General features: G+C 45.0%; 1 protein-coding gene across 2 annotated transcripts; it reads left to right on the plus strand.

Annotated features, from left to right (window-relative positions):
• Positions 1–1,537: 1,537 nt before the first annotated feature.
• ift46 (intraflagellar transport 46 homolog (Chlamydomonas)) lies at positions 1,538–19,811 on the plus strand. 2 transcript variants are annotated; one of them, XM_078426629.1, is made up of 12 exons: positions 1,538–1,670; positions 3,908–4,004; positions 6,170–6,258; positions 8,492–8,622; positions 9,693–9,767; positions 10,809–10,902; positions 11,408–11,536; positions 15,614–15,732; positions 16,188–16,254; positions 16,538–16,598; positions 17,993–18,078; positions 19,584–19,811. In XM_078426629.1, the coding sequence occupies exons 1-12, from the start codon at positions 1,641–1,643 to the stop codon at positions 19,674–19,676; spliced, it is 1,071 nt and encodes a 356-aa protein (XP_078282755.1). In that variant the 5' UTR covers positions 1,538–1,640; the 3' UTR covers positions 19,677–19,811. The 2 variants fall into 2 exon arrangements, with proteins under 2 accessions (XP_078282755.1, XP_078282754.1); XM_078426628.1 differs by lacking the exon at positions 1,538–1,670 and adding an exon at positions 1,684–1,911.
• Positions 19,812–20,772: the final 961 nt, after the last annotated feature.

Below are 20,772 nucleotides of genomic sequence, written 5' to 3' on the forward strand. Positions count from 1 at the left end.
GAATTCCACAGATTCACCACTCTGTGTGAAGAAATGTTTGCTCATCTCGGTCCTAAAAGACTTCCTCCTTTTCAGTCAGAGAGTTGTGAATCTGGAATTCTCTGCCTCAGAGGGTAGTGGAGGCCAATTCTCTGAATACATTCAAGAGAGCGGCTCGGCCGCTGGACTTAACAGTGCCCGGTGCGGCTCGGCTGCGGGGCCTAACATCGCCCGGCGCGGCTCGGCCGCGGGACTTTTCATTGCTGGTGCGGCTCGGCCGCTGGACTTAAACAGTGCCCGGTGCGGCTTGGCCGCGGGGCCTTCCATCGCCCGGTGCGGCTCGGCCGCGGGACCTAACATCGCCTGGCGCGGCTCGGCCGCGGGACTTAGCTGCGCACGGCTCGGCCGCGGGGCCTTCCATCGCCCGGCCGCGGGACTTTTCAGCGCCCGGTGCGGCTCGGCCGCGGGGACTTCCATCCCCTTGCGGGGACTGTGCGGGTCGGTCGGGGACGAGCTGTCTGTCCATGGGCGTGGGGGGAAGAGAGTGGAAGTTTTGTTGCCTCCATCACAGTGAGGGGGTGTTTGGAGTCACTGTGATGGACGTTTGTGTTGGGGTCATGTGTCTTGTGTTCTTTTTTTTTGTGTGACTGCTATGTAATTTGTAATGACAAATAAAGCTCTGTTGACTAGATAGAGCTCTTAAGGATAGCGGAGTCAGGGGGTATGGGGGGAGAAGGCAGGAACGGGGTACTGATTGAGAATGATCAGCCATGATCACATTGAATGGCCTCCTCCTGCACCTATTGTCTATTGTCCTTACCCCTGGTTCTGGACTTCCCCAACATCGGGAACAATCTTCCCGCATCTAGCCTCTCCAACCCCTTAAGAATTTTGTACGTTTCTATAAGATCCCCCCTCAATCTTCTAAATTCCAGCGAGTACAAGCCCAGTCCATCCAGTCTTTCTTCATATGAAAGTCCTGCCATCCCAGGGATCAATCTGGTGAACCTTCTCTGTACTCCCTCTATGGCAAGAATGTCTTTCCTCAGACCAATAGACGTGTGGTCAAGTTGGGCTGAAGGGCCTGTTTTCACACTGCATCACTCTGTGACTCTGACCTTCCACACATGCTGCCTGACCTGACTCTGACCTTCCACACATGCTGCCTGCACTGACACTGACTTTCCACACATGCTGCCTGCACTGACTCTGACCTTCCACACATGCTGCCTGGCCTGACTGACCTTCCACACATGCTGCCTGCACTGACACTGACCTTCCACACATGCTGCCTGGCCTGACTGACCTTCCACACATGCTGCCTGCACTGACACTGACCTTCCACACATGCTGCCTGGCCTGACTGACCTTCCACACATGCTGCCTGGGCTGCCTGGGCTGACTGACCTTCCACACATGCTGCCTGCACTGACTCTGACCTTCCACACATGCTGCCTGCACTGACTCTGACCTTCCACACATGCTGCCTGCACGGACTCTCCTCAGCAGCTCCCCTTGGGCCGCAGCACCGCGGTTCGATGCCGCGGAGGGTCGGGAGGGGGTGGAGCGCTGCGCCCCCCTCCCCCCCCCCCAGGTCCGGGCGATCACTCCGCGGTGGGCGGGGCGGGACCGGCGCAGGCGCAGTGAGCCGCGGGACGCTGATGGCGGAGTCGGACTCGGAGGGAGCGAAGGTAACCATGGCAACGCGGCCTAGCCCGGGACAGCTCCGCCCTCCCGCGGTCAGAACCACCGGCTGTAAAGCTTGGACCTTAGTGGCACCGGGGCTCGGCAGCGGGAGCGAGCCTGTCTCGGCCCGGCCCGGCCCGGGGACTGTCCGTAACTGAGATGAAGAAAAACTTCTTCACCCAGAGAGTTGTGAATCTGTGGAACTCTCGGCCACAGAAGGCAGCGGAGACCGATTCACTGGGAGAGGTAGATAGAGCTCTTGGGGCTAACGGAATGAAGGGGTATGGGGAGAGGGCAGGGACGGGGTACTGACTGGATGATCAGCCATGGTCACGGTGAATGGCGGTGCTGGCTCGAAGGGCCGAATGGCCTCCCCCCCCTGCACCTATTGTCCATGTTTCTATAACAGGGACCGTCTGTAAGGGACTGTGTGTAACTCAGGGACCGTCTCTAAGGGACCGTGTGTAACTCAGGGACCGTCTCTAAGGGACCGTGTGTAACTCAGGGACCGTCTCTAAGGGACCGTCTAAGGGACTGTGTGTAACTCAGGGACCGTCTCTAAGGGACTGTGTGTAACTCAGGGACCGTCTGTAAGGGACCGTCTAAGGGACTGTGTGTAACTCAGGGACCGTCTGTAAGGGACCGTGTGTAACTCAGGGACCGTCTGTAAGGGACCGTCTAAGGGACTGTGTGTAACTCAGGGACCGTCTGTAAGGGACCGTGTGTAACTCAGGGACCGTCTGTAAGGGACCGTGTGTAACTCAGGGACCGTCTCTAAGGGACCGTCTAAGGGACTGTGTGTAACTCAGGGACCGTCTCTAAGGGACTGTGTGTAACTCAGGGACCGTCTCTAAGGGACCGTGTGTAACTCAGGGACCGTCTCTAAGAGACCGTGTGTAACTCAGGGACCGTCTCTAAGAGACTGTGTGTAACTCAGGGACCGTCTCTAAGGGACTGTGTGTAACTCAGGGACCGTCTCTAAGGGACCGTGTGTAACTCAGGGACCGTGTGTAACTCAGGGACCGTCTCTAAGGGACTGTGTGTAACTCAGGGACTGTGTGTAACTCAGGGACCGTCTCTAACTCAGGGACCGTCTCTAAGGGACCGTCTCTAAGGGACTGTGTGTAACTCAGGGACTGTGTGTAACTCAGGGATCGTCTCTAACTCAGGGACCGTCTCTAAGGGACTGTGTAACTCAGGGACGTCTCTAAGGGACTGTGTAACTCAGGGACTGTCTCGAAGGGACTGTGTGTAACTCAGGGACTGTCTCAAAGGGACTGTGTGTAACTCAGGGACTGTCTCTAAGAGACTGTCTCTAACTCAGGGACTGTGTGTAACTCAGGGACTGTCTCGAAGGGACTGTGTGTAACTCAGGAACGGTCTGTGATGAAGTGCTTTGAGAGGTTGGTTATGGTGGATATCAATTCCTACCTCAACAAGAAGCTCGATCCACTACAGTTCGCCTACTGCCACAACGGGGTCAACGGAGGATGCAATCTCACTGGCTCACCACTCCGCACTGAACCACTTGGACAATGAAAACACATAAGTCAGGCTGTTGTTGATAGACTATAGCTTGGCGTTCAATACGAACATCCCCTCCAAGCTGGTAACCAACCGCGCCCGGGTGGTGTTGGAGAGGGACTACGCGCCACGGGTACCCATGGCGATTTCCAGGACCGTTGGGCACCGCGAGGGATTGGATGCATCCTGGATGGGGATTGTAATATAGTTGTATAATAGTTTCATTTAGTATATTTGTTTGTATTGTATTGTGGTAGTGGGTCCTGTTTGGTTTTATTGCATTGTAAATATTGTTTTTAAATAATTGAATACATTTTCGGATTTGACAAAAAAGCTGGTAACCAAGCTCACGGAACTGGGCCTCTGCACATGCCTCTGCAATTGGATCCTCGACTTCCTCGTCCACAGACCACAGTCTGTTCGAATTGGCAGAAATACTTCTTCCTCATTAACAATCAGTACTGGAGCACCTCAAGGCTGCGTGCTCAGCCCCCTTTCTCTACTCACTCTGTACTCATGACTGTGTCGCCGGACACAGTGCCAACTCCATCTTCAAATTCGCCGACAACATCACCGTTGTTGGACGAATTACAGATGGTGATGAGTCAGAGTATAGAAGCCAAAGTTTATTATATTAAATATAGCACAAAATGGTTTGCTTAAGCTTTGGAAACCATGCAATTCATTACATTAAAGCCATTTTCAAATCTGTTTTCAGACAAAGCTTGTTACTAACCAGCCATATGATGAAAGTCTGGATGTAAATGATTCGGAAGAAGTAGCAAGCATCTACACCCCTTCCCCAAGGCAGCCTGGTAAGTGCAGGTAGCTTGAGATATAAGTGTCTATATGTAAAGGAGGACAAAAAGGCTAGATCATGTCACGTACTAGGAGATATGTATGGTCAAATGTTACACGAGGAGTATTATGTGGCTTGCTATGACATAAAAGGATACATCTAACAGTGATTGATGTGAGAAATGGCCATAGAGGAAGTCACAAAGGCAGATATCCATGATATGTGTGTTGAAAGATTTATTCACTGCTACGCTGTGATCGTGTGGGGTTTCTCCAGGTGCTCCAGTTTCCTCCCACACTCCAAAGACATGCAGGTTTGTAGGTTAATTGGTTTTGGTAAAATTGCAAATTGTCCCTAGTGCATAGGATAGTGCTTGTGTAAATGGCGATCGCTGGTTGGCGCGGACTCGGTGGGCCAAAGAATAGATCAGAGACTGAATGTCCTGTGTTGAGTGTTTTGCCTCGAGATACACCAAAGCCTTTTCACTATCTGCAACCATATGTCAGGTGTATGATGGAACACTCTCCACGTCTCCAAATGAATGCAGTGCCATCAATTCTCAAGAAACCCAAAAGCCTGCAAGTAAGAATTTCATTGTTCCCTTTCAGTATATACTGGGACAATTTAGTCTCTTGAATAGCCAGGACAAAGCAGGTTGAAAGGGAACCTTGCCAACCACCCAAAACATTCATTCCCACCTTCACCCGACACAGTGCGCAACAAAAGCCTTTCACTGTACCTCGGTTCAAGTGACAATAAACTAAACATCACATGGGATGTTCAACGATATCTGGGTGTCCTAGTGCATCAGTCACTGAAAGGAAGCATGCAGGTACAGCAGGCAGTGAAGAAAGCCAATGGAATGTTGGCCTTCATAACAAGAGGAGTTGAGTATAGGAGCAAAGAGGTCCTTCTACAGTTGTACCGGGCCCTGGTGAGACTGCACCTGGAGTACTGTGTGCAGTTTTGGTCTCCAAATTTGAGGAAGGATATTCTTGCTTTTGAGGGCGTGCAGTGTAGGTTCACTAGGTTAATTCCCGGAATGGCGGGACTGTCGTATGTTGAAAGGCTGGAGCAATTAGGCTTGTATACACTGGAATTTAGAAGGATGAGGGGGGATCTTATTGAAACATATAAGATAATTAGGGGATTGGACACATTAGAGGCAGGAAACATGTTCCCAATGTTGGGGGAGTTCAGAACAAGGGGCCACAGTTTAACAATAAGCGGTAGGCCATTTAGAACGGAGATGAGGAAGAACTTTTTCAGTCAGAGAGTGGTGAAGGTGTGGAATTCTCTGCCTCAGAAGGCAGTGGAGGCCAGTTCGTTGGATGCTTTCAAGAGAGAGCTGGATAGAGCTCTTAAGGATAGCGGAGTGAGGGGGTATGGGGAGAAGGCAGGAATGGGGTACTGATTGAGAGTGATCAGCCATGATCGCATTGAATGGCGGAGCTGGCTCGAAGGGCTGAATGGCCTACTCCTGCACCTATTGTCTATAAACTGAAACAGTTACTGCATTCGGTACTATCTACAAAATGCACTGTGGCTGCTCATCCAGACTACTGCAGCAGCCTCCCAAGCCCATGATCTCCATCATCGAGTAGAAAAGGACAGCAGTTATATGGGAACATCACCACATGTAAGTTCCACTCCTTGTCGCAAACCATTCTGATTTGGAAATAAATCTCTGGTCCTTCATCATGGGTCCACATTCTAGAACTCCATCCCTAAAACCACTGTGGGTATGCCTTTGTTAGAAAGAAATCAGCAGTTCAAGAAGTCACGACCCAAAATGTCACCAATTCCTTCTCTCCAGAGATGCTTCCTGTCCCACTTACTCCAGCTTTTTGTGTATCAGCAGCTCAAGAAGCAGTCTCGACCCAAAACATCACCCATTCCTTCTCTCCAGAGATGCTTCCTGTCCCACTGAGTTACTCCAGCTTTTTGTGTATCAGTAGTTCAAGAAAGCAACTTACTAGCGGCCTTTTCGAGGGCAATTAGAGATGAGTAATAACTGCTAATCTTATGAATGACGCCAAGATCCTGATACTGCATTTTAACATAAAAAAGAATATTGAGTGTGGTCTTTTGCTCATTCATGGCCACGGATATTTTGCTCATTCGCACCAATGGAACCAAAATCCAAGAGATATTGTGATATTTATTTCTGTTTGCTCTCAGCTGGCCCCAGGATAAGCCGCTCCCAAACCAGAATCATGGCAGATAACAGCAGCGATGAGTACGAGGAGGAGAATAGCAAGAAATCAGAGGTAACAAACATATTCATGATTGCACATTATAATTTCACTGTCATTAATTCTGCAGTTACACATAAACATTATGTTGGAGGCATGTACAACATGTCTCCATTGTAAAATAACACTGTCTGGGCTCATCCATGCACAGATTGCTTTTGCAAACTATTCTGGCACACAAACAATTCTACACATTTGATGGCACTGGACATGGACATGAAATTTAAAAATGAAGATGCTCATGGAAGATCCAGATCCAGATCTAAATTCAGCATCGAGGTGTTTGTACATTCTCGGAACATGTTCAACTTATAGGCCATTTTATTCTTAAATTTCAGACGTGTAAACAAAAAGCAACAGTTGTTAAATCTATGTGATGAACAGGCTGAAATAAGATGAGATTTGAATTTCTCCAGAGCAGAACATTAGCACGCAGTGGAAAAAGGTGTTCATTGGTGGGTCGGCAGTGGATAGAGTCACAAGCTTTAAATTCCTGGATGTTAACATCTGGGATGCCCAGTCCTGGGTCAAACATATAAGTGTAATTACAAAGAGGCGCAGCACCTCTAATTTTGCTAGAAGTTTTAAGAGGATCGACATGCCACCAAATACTTTAAAAAACGTTGACAGAAATACTGTCGAAAGTATCCTGACTCATTACATCATGACCCGGTACAGTAAAAGGCTGCAGAGAGTGATGAACTCAGCACGACTATCACGGTCACAGTTCTCCCCACCATCAAAAGCATCTAAATGATGTGCTGTCTGAAGAAACTGCCTCCATCATGAAGTATCCTCACCATTCAGGCCATGCCCTCCTCTCGCTGCTGCTATTGGGCAGGAGCTACAGAATTCTGAAGACGCACTCCACCAGCTTAATGAACAACTATTTATCTACAGCTATCAGGTCCTTGAGCCAATAAGCGCACAACCCAAATCCTCCTTGATAAAAGAACATTACGTTCCAGGACATCTGCACTATGTGTAGGAAGGAACTGCAGATGCTGGTTTAAACCCGAAGATAGACACAAAAAGTTGGAGTAACTCAGCGGGTCAGACAGCATTTCTGGAGAAAAGGAATAGGTGACATTTCGGGTCGAGACCCTTCTTCAGACTGAAAGTTCTCAGTCTGAAGAAGGGTCTCGATCTTCCGCACTATCATGGACTTGTTTTTTTCTAATTGTGCTTTGCTTGTTTTATTTTTGTGCAGTCTTTCCTTTTCACTGTCTTGTAGACATTTATGTGTAACTTATGTACAATTTATGTTTCTTTGTTTTGTCTGAGTCTACATGCAAGCAAGATGTTCATCATAGTTGCACCTCACTGTACTTGTGCGTATGACCATAAACTCAACGTGACTTAATTCTAGCACACTTCTCTGTCATTGAAGGATGATTACTGAATTAATCAAATAGTTTGACCAGCTCAGAACATGAACGGTGAATGTCCTAAGTTCCATCCTTGTACTAACTGGACTAAGTTGCGATTGTAGTTGGGTTGCTAAGAATTATATCTTCTGATTTAGAAGAAATAAGTCTGCCAGAAATCCCACTCCTTGATCTCAATTCAGTCATTTTTTGCTGGAAAATGTTCCAAACACAAATGGTTTGGGGACCATTGACACTTTACACCCGTAATCAGCAGTCTGCTAACATGCAACCATCCATGCCCAAATGAGAGCAGTATCAAAGAACGTCACCCTCCTTAAACCAACCCCAAGAAAAGGGTAGGAAGGAACAGCAGATGCTGGTTTAAATCGAAGAAAGACACAAAATGCTGGAGTAACTCAGCGGGACAGGCAGCATCTCTGGAGAGAAGGAATGGGTGATGTGTTGTATCTAAACCCTTCTTCAGTCTGAAGAAGAGTCTCGACCTGAAATGCCACCCATTCCTTCTCTCCAGAGATGCTGCCTGTCCTGCTGAGTTACTTTTTGTGTCTATTCCTATAAAAAGGGAGAGATTTTTGTTTTTCATGGTATGTAGAACAGAGAAACTGCTACGTGGCACAAAATTTATCAAGAAAATAATGTGCCACTGTAGAGGAACGTTAACGGGCTTGGCACAGAGAAGTTCCTATGTCACCTCCTCCCCAAACAAAAGGAGGAGGTCAACCAGCTTGACTCTAATTCTTGAGTTTGCAGAGAGGCTGCAGTTGAGTATGTCTCAATTTTCTGTATAACTTAAATATTTAGCAACGTAACCACCCTAGTTATTTCTTCTTGGTAATGTGCAGAATTTATATATTTAGCAGGAGAAAAAGAAGAGCTCAAAGTCCCTGCAGCAGGGGTTTGTAGAAAATGAGGATGAGGAGGAAGATGAAGATTCAGACGACACAGAATCTGATGAAGATGATGAAGAACACGGAGCACCACCAGAAGGGTGAGTCAGGCAGCAGTTGAACAGAAATTAAAACCAAAGTTGTTTCCTTCATGACATTGTGGCTGTACATTGCTTGGTATCTTATCGAGCATCTAGTTAAGAAGTCTGTAGATAAAATCGCTGATCAGTATTGACGTAAGGTAGATTTTCTTCAAAACAGATTTTGAGGAATTTATGAGATTTATGGAAGAGGATTAAAAAGATATAGTGCGAAAAAGTACTCAGCAAGAATGGAGCAATCTCAGATCGGATTTCCAGAGTGAATAAAGTCTCTGCTAAGAATGAAGAGGAGACGGAGGAGAGTAGTCAGCGGACAGATGGGTATGGTAGATGTGTACGAAGGAACTGCAGATGCTGGTTTACACCGTAGATAGACCAGGGGGCTGGAGTAACTCAGCGGGTCAGGTAGCATCCCTGGAGAAAATGAATAGGTGATGTTTCGGGTCGAGACCCTTCTTCAGACTCAAAAGGAATAGGTGATGTTTTGGGTCAGGACCCTTCTTCAGAATTTGAGACTGAAGGAGGGTCTCGACCCGAAACGTCACCTATTCCTTCTCTCCAGAGATGCTGCCTGACCTGCTGAGTTACTCCACCTTATGTGTCAATCTTGGGTATGGTAGATGTTCAGGCATTGCAAGATTTAATTGACGGAAGACAATAATTTAAGTTGGAAGCACTGGGTTAGGGTGGAACAAGGAACGATATGATCAGGAGGGGTTTTTTTTTGTGTGATAAGCTGTTTATTGTTTCAGTTGTCGTCTATGGATTTTGTAAAATGTCTCTGCTCATGGGGATTTTGAGTTAATTGGGAAATGAGGCAAGGAATTTCTCATCGCCCCAGGCAAGTATAATGAAAACATCACTCACAAGGACACTAAGCAAGCTAATCCACACTTAACTAATTAGTGGTGATTCTGATAAGGTTGTTAAAGGCATTTTTTCAATCACCTCTTGTCTGAATATTCATTCTTTTTATATCTTTTTGCTGGGTTGAAAGTTGTACGATGTCATTTCTGATTGAACCAAAAAGCGGCATCGTGGTCTATAATGTGGATTTATTTCTCTTTCAGTGCATATGACCCTGCAGATTATGAACATCTACCCACTTCTACGGAAATAAAGGAGCTCTTTCAGTATATCACACGGTAACAGTCTGCACATCATTAATTTCATTTTGATGCCTGTGACTCTAGAGGTAGTTTTGTATCTGCACAAGTTTAGAGAGGGATCTTATATTAGTCTCACTGATGGTATGTATTCCACTCCCTCATCCTTCTATCTTTTCAGCTGCTGTTAGGCAGAAATTGAGTTGATACGTTTGGTGGCAGCACCTGATACCAAGTAAAACTGAATTTCCAATGCAAACTCAATTTGCCAGTTTTATAGTAGGCACAACAATTGCTGACTTATTACCCAGCTGTAAAGCACATATTTAACTCAGTAAGTGCCAATAGTACATGTTCTTGATTTGCTGTATACCTCACCAGCATGTTCCTCACTATTCACTATCATCTATATACTAAAACTCTTGTTTGTTATCTTGTTTGTGACTGAATTTCAGCCAAAACGGTACACGATAGCGCGACAATGTTAGGCCCACCTTACTCACCATCATCACTTTAGTGATAATGCAAGTAGTTTTATTCAAATCGGTGTTATATTTTTAAAGTTACTCACATTTTAAAGCTTAAAAGGAGGGGAGGGGGAGGGGAGGAGGGAGGGAGGGGGAAAGGGGGGAGAAGGGAGAGGGGAGGGGGGTTGAGGAGTGGGGGGGGGGAAACAGGGTGCTGCACCAATGCAGGAGAGGTTTGGGCCCAACGGGTCCACTTGGTCTAGTTACATGATAATATTCTGTGTATGTGGCTGTTGTGTACCTTTGTAGCATGTTCCTTACTTGCTGTGTACAAGTAGTTGTTCACCTTCTCAAACTTGCACTGATTGGAGACTGTTTGCTTCGTGGAGTGGGAATAGTGATCAGTGAACAAGCCGTGCATCTCTCTGGAGCCTAGAAAAATACATGATCTTTTCAAAACATTTATTATGTTTTTTGTTTTTTCTTAGCTTCCTTTGAATATGACTCTACGGCTACATACAGTATTTAGCTTCCTCTTAAATATATATCTGCTGTTAAAAAAAGACCTGAGAAGTGGTTGTGAGTTTTGAGTTTGTTTGTTCATGTTTGACAGGTATACTCCACAGTCTATTGAGCTGGATCACAAACTGAAGCCATTCATTCCTGATTTCATTCCGTCAGTTGGTGATATTGATGCTTTTTTGAAGGTGAAAACATACCTTTAATTGTTTTTAAATGACTTATTTAGTTATAACCATTTGGCATTTGATATATTCAAACCATTTTCTTTCTCTGAAATTAAATTTTCAATCGTTCTGAAACACATCAAATGACTTATTTGTACCGGGTGTTCCGGTTTCCTCCCACATGTCGGATGCAGAAGTGGGATAACAAAGAAATAGTGATTAGTGGCCAGCGTGGGCTCATTGGGCCGAAGGGCCTGTTTTCATGATGTATCTCAAAACCAAAGTAAACCTTCAAAGTTGCACGTCTTTGGGATGTGGGAAGAAAAATTAAAATGAACTATTAACAAACTAGTTGGCAGGTTAACATAGTCATAGAATCTGGTTAAAGTTGACTATGTTAACCTGTGCCAAGGGGGGAACTAATTATTAAACTGTTTATAGACTTCCCTTCAACAGCACACATTTGGACAATTGATACAAGTTGTTTGTGAACATTGATTGCTGTTATTTTCCTTGCGACCTGTAGGTGCCACGTCCTGATGGGAAGTCAGACAACCTCGGCCTGATCCCGTTGGATGAACCTTGTGCAAAGCAGTCGGACCCGACTGTACTGTCACTGTGGTTAACGGAGAATTCAAAGCAGCACAGTGTTACGGTAAGCAGAGGGGCACACTAGTTTGAGACTGAAACGTCACCCAGCCTTTTTCTTCAGACACGATGGATGACCCACTGAGTTACTCCAACACTCTGTGTCTATCTTGGGCACATTATAAGTTGTGAACTTGAGCTAGAGCAAAACTGTTGATTGGCCCAGCAATTAAAGTCAGTTCAGTGCTCTCTCTACAAATATTGTATACCCCCATCAATTGTAATAAATAACCTGTGAAAAATAACATTATTCCCGAATCTGGAGGGTGTGCTTTAACAGTAAGGTAAAGTAAAGGTTACAAATGGAAGGTATTTATTCACAAAATGCTGGAGTAACTCAGCAGGTCAGGCAGCATCTCAGGAGAGAAGGAATGGGTGACGTTTCGGGTCGAGACCCTTCTTCAGACTGAAGAAGGGTCTCGTCCCGAAACGTCACCCATTCCTTCTCTCCTGAGATGCTGCCTGTCCTGCTGAGTTACTCCAGCATTTTGTGAATAAATACCTTCGATTTGTACCAGCATCTGCAGTTATTTTCTCAAAAGTTACAAATGTCTCACTTAGTTTTTAACTGCCCCAAAAACTATTGATGGGGTCGTCACTGTAAGTTTCTGATCAAAACTAACTGATCAATTTTTTGAGGCATTATTATTAAGGGTTGAGTTCAGGGAGGTGAATAGACCTAAGTTACAGAGCAGCCATGATTTAATTGAAAGACTGAACCATCTTCAGATTCTTAATGGCCTCGTCCTGTTCCTGCGAAAGGGCAGTTTGAAAGGATGAATTGAGAGAACACAAAAAAAGAAAAATGTTTCTGTATTTACTCCCTTCAATGTGGTGAAGCAATATATCTAAAGAGGAATCTCTTAAAATGGGCATCATGGGCAGCATAGTGGTACATCTGGTAGAGCTGCTGCCTCACAGCACCAGAGACATGGGTTCAATCCTGACCTCAGGTACTGTCTGTGTGGAGTTTGCATGTTCTCCCTGTGACCGTGTAGATTTGCCAAGGGTGCTCTAGTTTCCTCCCACACATCCGAAAGATGTGTGACTTTGTAGGTTTGGTTTGGTTTAGAGATACAGCATGGAAACAGGCCCTTCATCCTAACAAGCCCACGCTAACCATTAATCATCCGTACACTAGTTCTATGTTACCTCACCTTTGCATTCGACACACTAAGGGCAATTTACAGAAGCCAACCAACTCACAAACCTGAAAATAGACACAAAAAGCTGGAGTAACTCAGCGGGTCAGACAGCATCACTGGAAAAAAGGAATAGGTGACTGAAGAAGGGTTTCAACCCGAAACGTCACCTATTCCTTTTCTCCAGGGATGCTGTCTGACCTGCTGAATTACTCCAGCTTTTTGTGTCTAACTTTGGTTTAAACCCGCATCTGCTGTTCCTTCCAACACAACCTACAAACCTGCACGTCTTTGGAATGAGGGAGGAAACCGGCAGACCCAGAGAAACCCACGCAGTCACAGGGAGAGCACTCAAACTCTGCACAGTCAGTACTCGAGGTCAGGATCAAAACTGCGTCTCTGGTGCTGTGAGACAGCAGCTGTACCACTGTGCTGTTCATTGTAATAATTTGAAGAGATTTCTCTTTAGATATATTGTTTCACCACGTTGAAGGGGAAGGGGTCATTAATTGGCTTCTGTAAAGTGCCCCTTTTGCGTAAGGTGTGGATGACATTGAACAAGTGTGAACAGATGATCGACGGTCTGTTTGGTCTCGGTGGGATGAAGAGCCTGTTTCCATGATGTATCTACAAACCAGACTAAAATGATCCTGTAACTCTTGTGTGCGGACCGGCTACCATGTTGACTGCTTTGCATCAGTTTCGTAACGTACTTCATTGAGGTGGTCTTGGATATCCTGTTGGGGACAAGAAAGAGAATACATAAATCCAAGGCTTTTCACTGCAACAAGATCATATTGTTTGGTCTTGTCATCAGTACAGTAATATCAAGACATAGACAATAGGTGCAGGAGTAGGCCATTCAGCCCTTCGAGCCAGCACCGCCATTCAATGCGATCATGGCTGATCACTCTCAATCAGTACCCCGTTCCTGCCTTCTCCCCATACCCCCTCACTCCGCTATCCTTAAGTGCTCTATCCAGCTCTCTCTTGAAAGCATCCAACGAACTGGCCTCCACTGCCTTCTGAGGCAGAGAATTCCACACCTTCACCACTCTCTGACTGAAAAAGTTCTTCCTCATCTCCGGCCTACCCCTTATTCTTAAACTGTGGCCCCTTGTTCTGGACTCCCCCAACATTGGGAACATGTTTCCTGCCTCTAATGTGTCCAATCCCCTAATTATCTTATATGTTTCAATAAGATCCCCCCTCATCCTTCTAAATTCCAGTGTATACAAGCCTAATTGCTCCAGCCTTTCAACATACGACAGTCCCGCCATTCCGGGAATTAACCTAGTGAACCTACGCTGCACGCCCTCAATAGCAAGAATATCCTTCCTCAAATTTGGAGACCAAAACTGCACACAGTACTCCAGGTGCGATCTTACCAGGGCCCGGTACAACTGTAGAAGGACCTCTTTGCTCCTATACTCAACTCCTCTTGTTATGAAGGCCAACATTCCATTGGCTTTCTTCACTGCCTGCTGTACCTGCATGCTTCCTTTCAGTGACTGATGCACTAGGACACCCAGATCTCGTTGAACATCCCCTCTTCCTAACTTGACACCATTCAGATAATAATCTGCCTTTCCATTCTTACTTCCAAAGTGAATAACCTCACACTTATCTACATTAAACTGCATCTGCCATGTATCCGCCCACTCACACAACCTGTCCAAGTCACCCTGCAGCCTTATTGCATCTTCCTCACAATTCACACTACCCCCCAGCTTAGTATCATCTGCAAATTTGCTAATGGTACTTTTAATCCCTTCATCTAAGTCATTAATGTATATCGTAAATAGCTGGGGTCCCAGCACCGAACCTTGCGGTACCCCACTGGTCACTGCCTGCCATTCCGAAAGGGACCCATTTATCCCCACTCTTTGCTTTCTGTCTGTCAACCAATTTTCTATCCATGTCAGTACCCTACCCCCAATACCATGTGCTCTAATTTTGCCCACTAATCTCCTATGTGGGACCTTGTCGAAGGCTTTCTGAAAGTCGAGGTACACCACATCCACTGACTCTCCCCTGTCAATTTTCCTAGTTACATCCTCAAAAAATTCCAGTAGATTTGTCAAGCATGATTTCCCCTTCGTAAATCCATGCTGACTTGGAATGATCCTGTTACTGCTATCCAAATGCTCAGCAATTTCGTCTTTTATAATTGACTCTAGCATCTTCCCCACCACTGATATCTGTTTGATGCTGTTGGTGGAATTTAAATGCAATTAGATTTATTGAGACTTATTAATGCATTCCATAGTCATGAGAAATTACAGGGACAACATGATCCAGTGCCTTCAATGGGAAGCACATACATGCATGCCAGATGAGCACATTATCTGACAGAGATCTAATTGGGTACCAGCTTCACTATTTAGACTTGAATATGGTCATTTGGCTGAGGTACTATATGGCATATAATACTCCAATACCACAATATATCTTTAACATAGAGAAATGTTCTTAAATGCTTCCTGGGAACTTCATTTAATAAAATTTGACACCAAGCTGCCTAAAGAGAGAGTTTGGCAAGTAAACAGCAATTTATACATACAGATGGGTTTCCTTAGGAAAGAGTTTAAGAAAATAATTCTCATCTTAATTTCTACGCAGCTGAGTACATGCCTTTCCATGGTGGGGTGATATAAGTATAGATATGTGTGTGGTCAGAATTAGAGATGTTTACCAGTTACAAAGCTACAGCAATGTAGAGGGGCAAGATTGATTCAAACACAAAGTCAGGCGTTTTTAATTTGAGATATTTATCAAGGACTTACCAGAAGGAAAAGAGTTAATAGAAAGTGCGCTTAATAACTGTACCTGTAGCTGGATCCAAATTTTTTTTCTCTGCAATTAGTTCAACGTTCAGGAATCACACCCTTGGGTTTAAAGTACCTTTAAGATTGAGAAAACGTTTATTTCTTTCACCACAGCAGTTGAAGGTGAAAAGTCTGGAGAATGTAGAAAAGAATCCCAAGGCTCTTGACAACTGGATGGAAAGCATCAGTGAGCTGCACCGCTCCAAACCGCCCGCGAATGTTCACTACACCAAGTGAGTTGTGTCTCGGGTCGCCAACTGTCCCGTATTAGCCGGGACATCCCGTATTTTGGGCTGAATTGGTTTGTCCCGTACGGGACCGCCCTTGTCCCGTATTAGCACAACTAGGGTTGCCAACTTCCTCATTCCCAAATACGGGACAAAGGGTGACATCACCGCCCCGCGCCCCACGTGACCTCACCCAGCCAGCGGCCACGTGCTCCCGCTCCACCAATGGCGGCCGCTGGCTGGGTGAGGTCACGTGGGGCGCGGGGCGGTGACGTCACCCTTTGTCCTGTATTTGGGAGTGAGGAAGTTGGCAACCCTCGTTGTGTCTGTCCCTTTGTGTGGGCCCCACCTTTCCTTCACCATCGTTCCTGGACACTACTTGTGGAACTGGACAGCAATTGGAAATGTGATAATTGATGACATCTTTTGGCTGTGGCTGATGTACTCCATTCCCTCTTTAGGCCCATGCCTGATATCGATTCCCTCATGCAGGAGTGGCCACCAGAGTTTGAGGAGCTGCTGGGAAAGGTGAGTGAGCCCCATCAGCACAGTAGTGTAGGAACATAACTGCAGATGCTGGTACAAATCGAAGGTAGACACAAAATGCTGGAGTAACTCAGCAGGTCGGGCAGCATCTCGGGAGAGAAGGAATGGGTGACGTTTCGGGTCGAGACCCTGAGATGCTGCCTGACCCGCTGAGTTACTCCAGCATTTTGTGATACCACCAGCACAGTAAATCCGCTATCATTTATCAGTACTGCCAGCTCGAAGCATTTCTCTCAATGACTAAATTATCTTTCTTTTAACTCAGGTGAGCCTGCCCACAGCAGAATCCAACTGTGACCTGCCCCAGTATATTGACATGATTTGTGGTAAGCACCAAATGGCAGATTTTAATTGAATGTAGGAGGGAGTTCATAAAAAGTGTGATTAGTTACAGACTGGCTACCACAGAATGTCCTGGCGTTTTGCCGTATCTACCTTTAGAAAATGAGTGAAATCCAGAACAAAGAGATGAACATTTATTTATTTGACTTTATCTTTCACTCCACCCATCGCCTCAGTGGAGTCGAAACCAAGTGCAGGAAATCCTCGGCAGGACTTGCAGCATCTGTGGAGAAATTAGCCACTGTCAGGTTCAATGCTATGTTAACTTTTTTTTCCACCACAGATGCCACCTGATTTGCAGACTATTTCCAACATTGGTTTTATTTCAGGTTTTTGATTCAATCCTAGTGTTTTAAGGCATGTTTTAATTATCCTCCATGGCTCCAGGTGTGAGAGAGGTAGAGGCACTTGTGTGTTGTGTCCTATTTCCCCCAGTGGAGAACACAAAGATGCAGTCATCACTCAGCATCAAATGTGGCAATGATATTTCCCCAGAATGAACAGCTTGCTGCAACTTACTGGTCACTGCGACCAGATAGAGACCCACGTGAGAAACAACAGTTCCAGTGGAAGTGTACCTTGGAAAACGGTGCTTACAATAGAGGAGGAGAAAATGTGTCTGCTTTGTCCCAGGTTGTCATATTTAGGAACTACTATGAGAAGTTATTAATAGGAATCATGGACCTGTATACGAGCTGTAAGCAGCCACAATGGCGCATCGGTGGAGTTGCTGCCTTGCAGCTCTTGCAGCTCCAGAGACCCGGGATCGATCCCGACTACAGCTGCCATCTGTACGGAGTTTGTACGTTCTCCCCGTGACCTGCGTGGGATTTCTCCGAGATCTTCAGTTTCCTCCCACACTCCAAAGAAGTATAGGTTTGTAGGTTAATTGGCTTGGTGTATGTGTAAATTGTCCCTAGTGTGTGTAGGATAGTGTTAATGTGCGGGGATCGCTAGTCGGCGCGGACTCGGTGGGCCGAAGGGCCTGTTTCCGTGCTGTACCTCTAAACTAAACTAAACTAAACTAAACATTTAGCAACACTGCTATATCAGTGGCCCAACCCCTGTGCTTATAGACTTGTCCAATTCACTGCCATTATGCTATGGAGAGCAGGCACTCATGTTTCTCTGCCAGCTGTACAAATATTTGACCAGGCTGTGGTGCAAATAGTATAGCAGTGACAGGCAATTGTCAGTTGTATCAGTCAGACCTATTTAATTAAGGTTGTGCACAAGATCATTAGCGTAGGCTCCATGTAAATGACAAGGCTGATTTGCTGCACCCAGGATTTTTGATACTATTGCTTTGCAAGTAACTACTGTTTTAAAATATATATATTTTGTCTCCCGCCATCCCCCCCCCCCCCCCCCCTTTCAGCAATTCTGGACATCCCTGTGTACAAGGATCGCATCCAATCCTTGCACGTGCTGTTCACCCTCCACTCAGAGTTCAAAAACTCGCAGGTAAGTGATGCCAAGATAAAGAATGAACAACAAGCCTCAACGTTGTCAAGAATGTTGCTTTCCATTCATTCCACTTCCATTTCACACATAGCAATAAGTGTGTAGAAAGGAACTGCAGATGCTGGTTTAAACCGAAGATGGACACAAAATGCTGGAGTAACTCAGCGGGACAGGCAGCATCTCTGGAGAGAGGGAATGGTTGAAGGCTCGAGACCCTTCTTCAGACCCGAAACGTCACCCATTCCTTCTCTCCAGAGATGCTGCCTGTCCCGCTGAATTACTCCAACTTTTAGTGTGTCTCTAGCGATAAGTGTGGCAGTTTTGTAAGTGGTTTGTTTACTCTCGTAGTTGTTCTTGTCTCCATCCTTTATCAGACGTTCTTCTCCAAGCAGGATTTGGTCCTTAAATCTTGCTGAAAGCAAGTCAGTTTTGGTTCTGCCGGTACATCTGTCACTCTAGATCAGCCAGCTCTGGGCTCAGATTCCACATCAAGGACGACCATAAAATCCAGGCTGGTTCTTTGAGAGGGGGGGTGTAGCTATGGAGTAGCAACTTTCAGCAGAGATGTTAAACCAAAGCGCTGTCTGGGTGAAGCTAAAGTTTCCACAGCCAGTTGTCTTTTTAGAAAAGCAAGGGAGTTCTCCCTGTTTTTCTGCCCAATGTTTATTCTATAATTTAACCTAAAAGATAATTATCTAGTCATTGTTTTGTGTGCTGCAGTTGACCTTTTACATGCACATATTGCCTGCTACATTTCCTACGATAGTAAGTATATTTCAGAAGTATTTTATTTGCTATAAAGTGCATTAAATATTCTTTGGTCATAACAGGCATCATACTTGTCTATCTTCGGTTTAAACCAGCATCTGTAGTTCTTTTCTACAATATACAATTGGAAGTTGTTTAGAGTTGTAGGATTGCAACACACGGATTGCAACAGCCCAAATCATCCATGCTGACTGAAATGCCTATTTACACTTATCTTATTTTCCTTCGTTTTGCCCATTTTCTTGTATTCCTTTTCTCTCCACATCCCTGTCTAAATACTTCTTAAATGCTGTAATTCTACCAGCTACTACCACCTCATCTGGCAGTTCATTCCATATAATCACCATCGTCTGTGCGAAAAACTTGTAAAAATGATTTCTTTCTGATTCAGTCCTTAAATCCTCAGGGCCTGAATTTGTATAAAGTTACCTATCACAGTCACCAATTCAAACTGTAATTTGATTTATTCTGGAACATAAACAGAATTCAGTGGTTGAACGCGTTTACACGTGTTGAGCTTGATTTAATGCTAAATCCTATTTGCCAATGCTGTATTAATGTTTACTGCTTAAGCAATTCATTTTCAAACTTAAACAATTCTCTCATTGGGAGTGACTTGAATTGGTTTTGGGTAATAGGTAATAACTTCCTCATTTCTATCTAGAATGGTACAATGATGAGTGGTTTTATTGCAAGCACTGAATAACTATTCAATTGTTGTCCCCTTCTGTTTGCAGCATTTCAAAGCTCTTGCAGAAGGGAACAAGGTGAGCAGCGCTGAGGAGCCTCCACCTCACAACGCAGATGTGGACACAGTAACATTTGACTAAATAGCAGCTTTGACCAACTAACTCCAGAGGAACCTTTAAAGCCTTCTTTGAATTCTTTAAAAAAAACCATCCTGAGTTGTTTATTTTTCTATTTATTCTGTACATTTTTCCAATAAATATTATTCTGAACCAGAATTTTCAAAATTCATGTATCGTCTTTTGCAATTGGATCAATCAAAAATCAAGATTTTTTTAAAGAAATTATAAACTGGCAGGTATGTCAACAGTCTTTGGCTGAAAGTACATTTATCTTTAAAAAATATATATGTTATACGTGTTTATATAAAGCAGGTAAAGAAACACTTCCTTTGCAGGATTCCTACACTAGGTTGGTTTAACAGACAGAAACAAACAACAGTAAATGAACAGGAAGGAACTGCAGATGCTGGTATGCACCAAAGATAGACACAAAATGCTGGAGTAACTCATCGGAGCAGACAGCATCTCTAGAGAGGAGGATTGGGTGACGTTTTGGGTCGAGACACTCAATGAGTCTGAAGAAGGAACTCGACCCGAAACGTCACCCATTGTTTCTCTCCAGAGTTGCTGCCTGTCCCACTGAGCTACTCCAGTTTTTTGTGTCTATCAATAGTAAATGAGATTTCGAACGGTAATTGTGACGAATGGGGTACTGCAATAACTGGTGCCAAAATGTAATATTTCCAAATTTACCAAGGACATAAAATTAGGTGGGAATAATATAATGATGAGATACAAAGAGGCTCCTTGAATAGGAGGAGTAAGGATTCACCAGACATTTTCCTGGGATAGCAGGTCTGCTAGAGGAGTTTGAACAGATTAGACCTCTGTTCCCTAGAATATAGAATAAGAGGTTAGCCCATTGAAACACAAGACAGACATGAGGAGGATGGTTCCTCTGACTGAGGAGTCAGGGTCGAGGGATCAGTCTCTGAATAAGGAGGAGGCCCTTTCTAAGAGCACCTTTTGCCATCTGAAGAAAAGAGTGTTTGTTCTACTGATCAGCAATGAAACCAACCTCTTCAGAGATAGGGATTACCGAGAGCACTGGAAGTCTATCTCCAGGACTGCCCCCATAAAAGCCTTCAGATCCATGATAAAATATGAACTAATGTGT

This window comes from Rhinoraja longicauda, chromosome 32, assembly GCF_053455715.1.
Source record: "Rhinoraja longicauda isolate Sanriku21f chromosome 32, sRhiLon1.1, whole genome shotgun sequence".
NCBI lineage: Eukaryota > Metazoa > Chordata > Chondrichthyes > Rajiformes > Arhynchobatidae > Rhinoraja > Rhinoraja longicauda.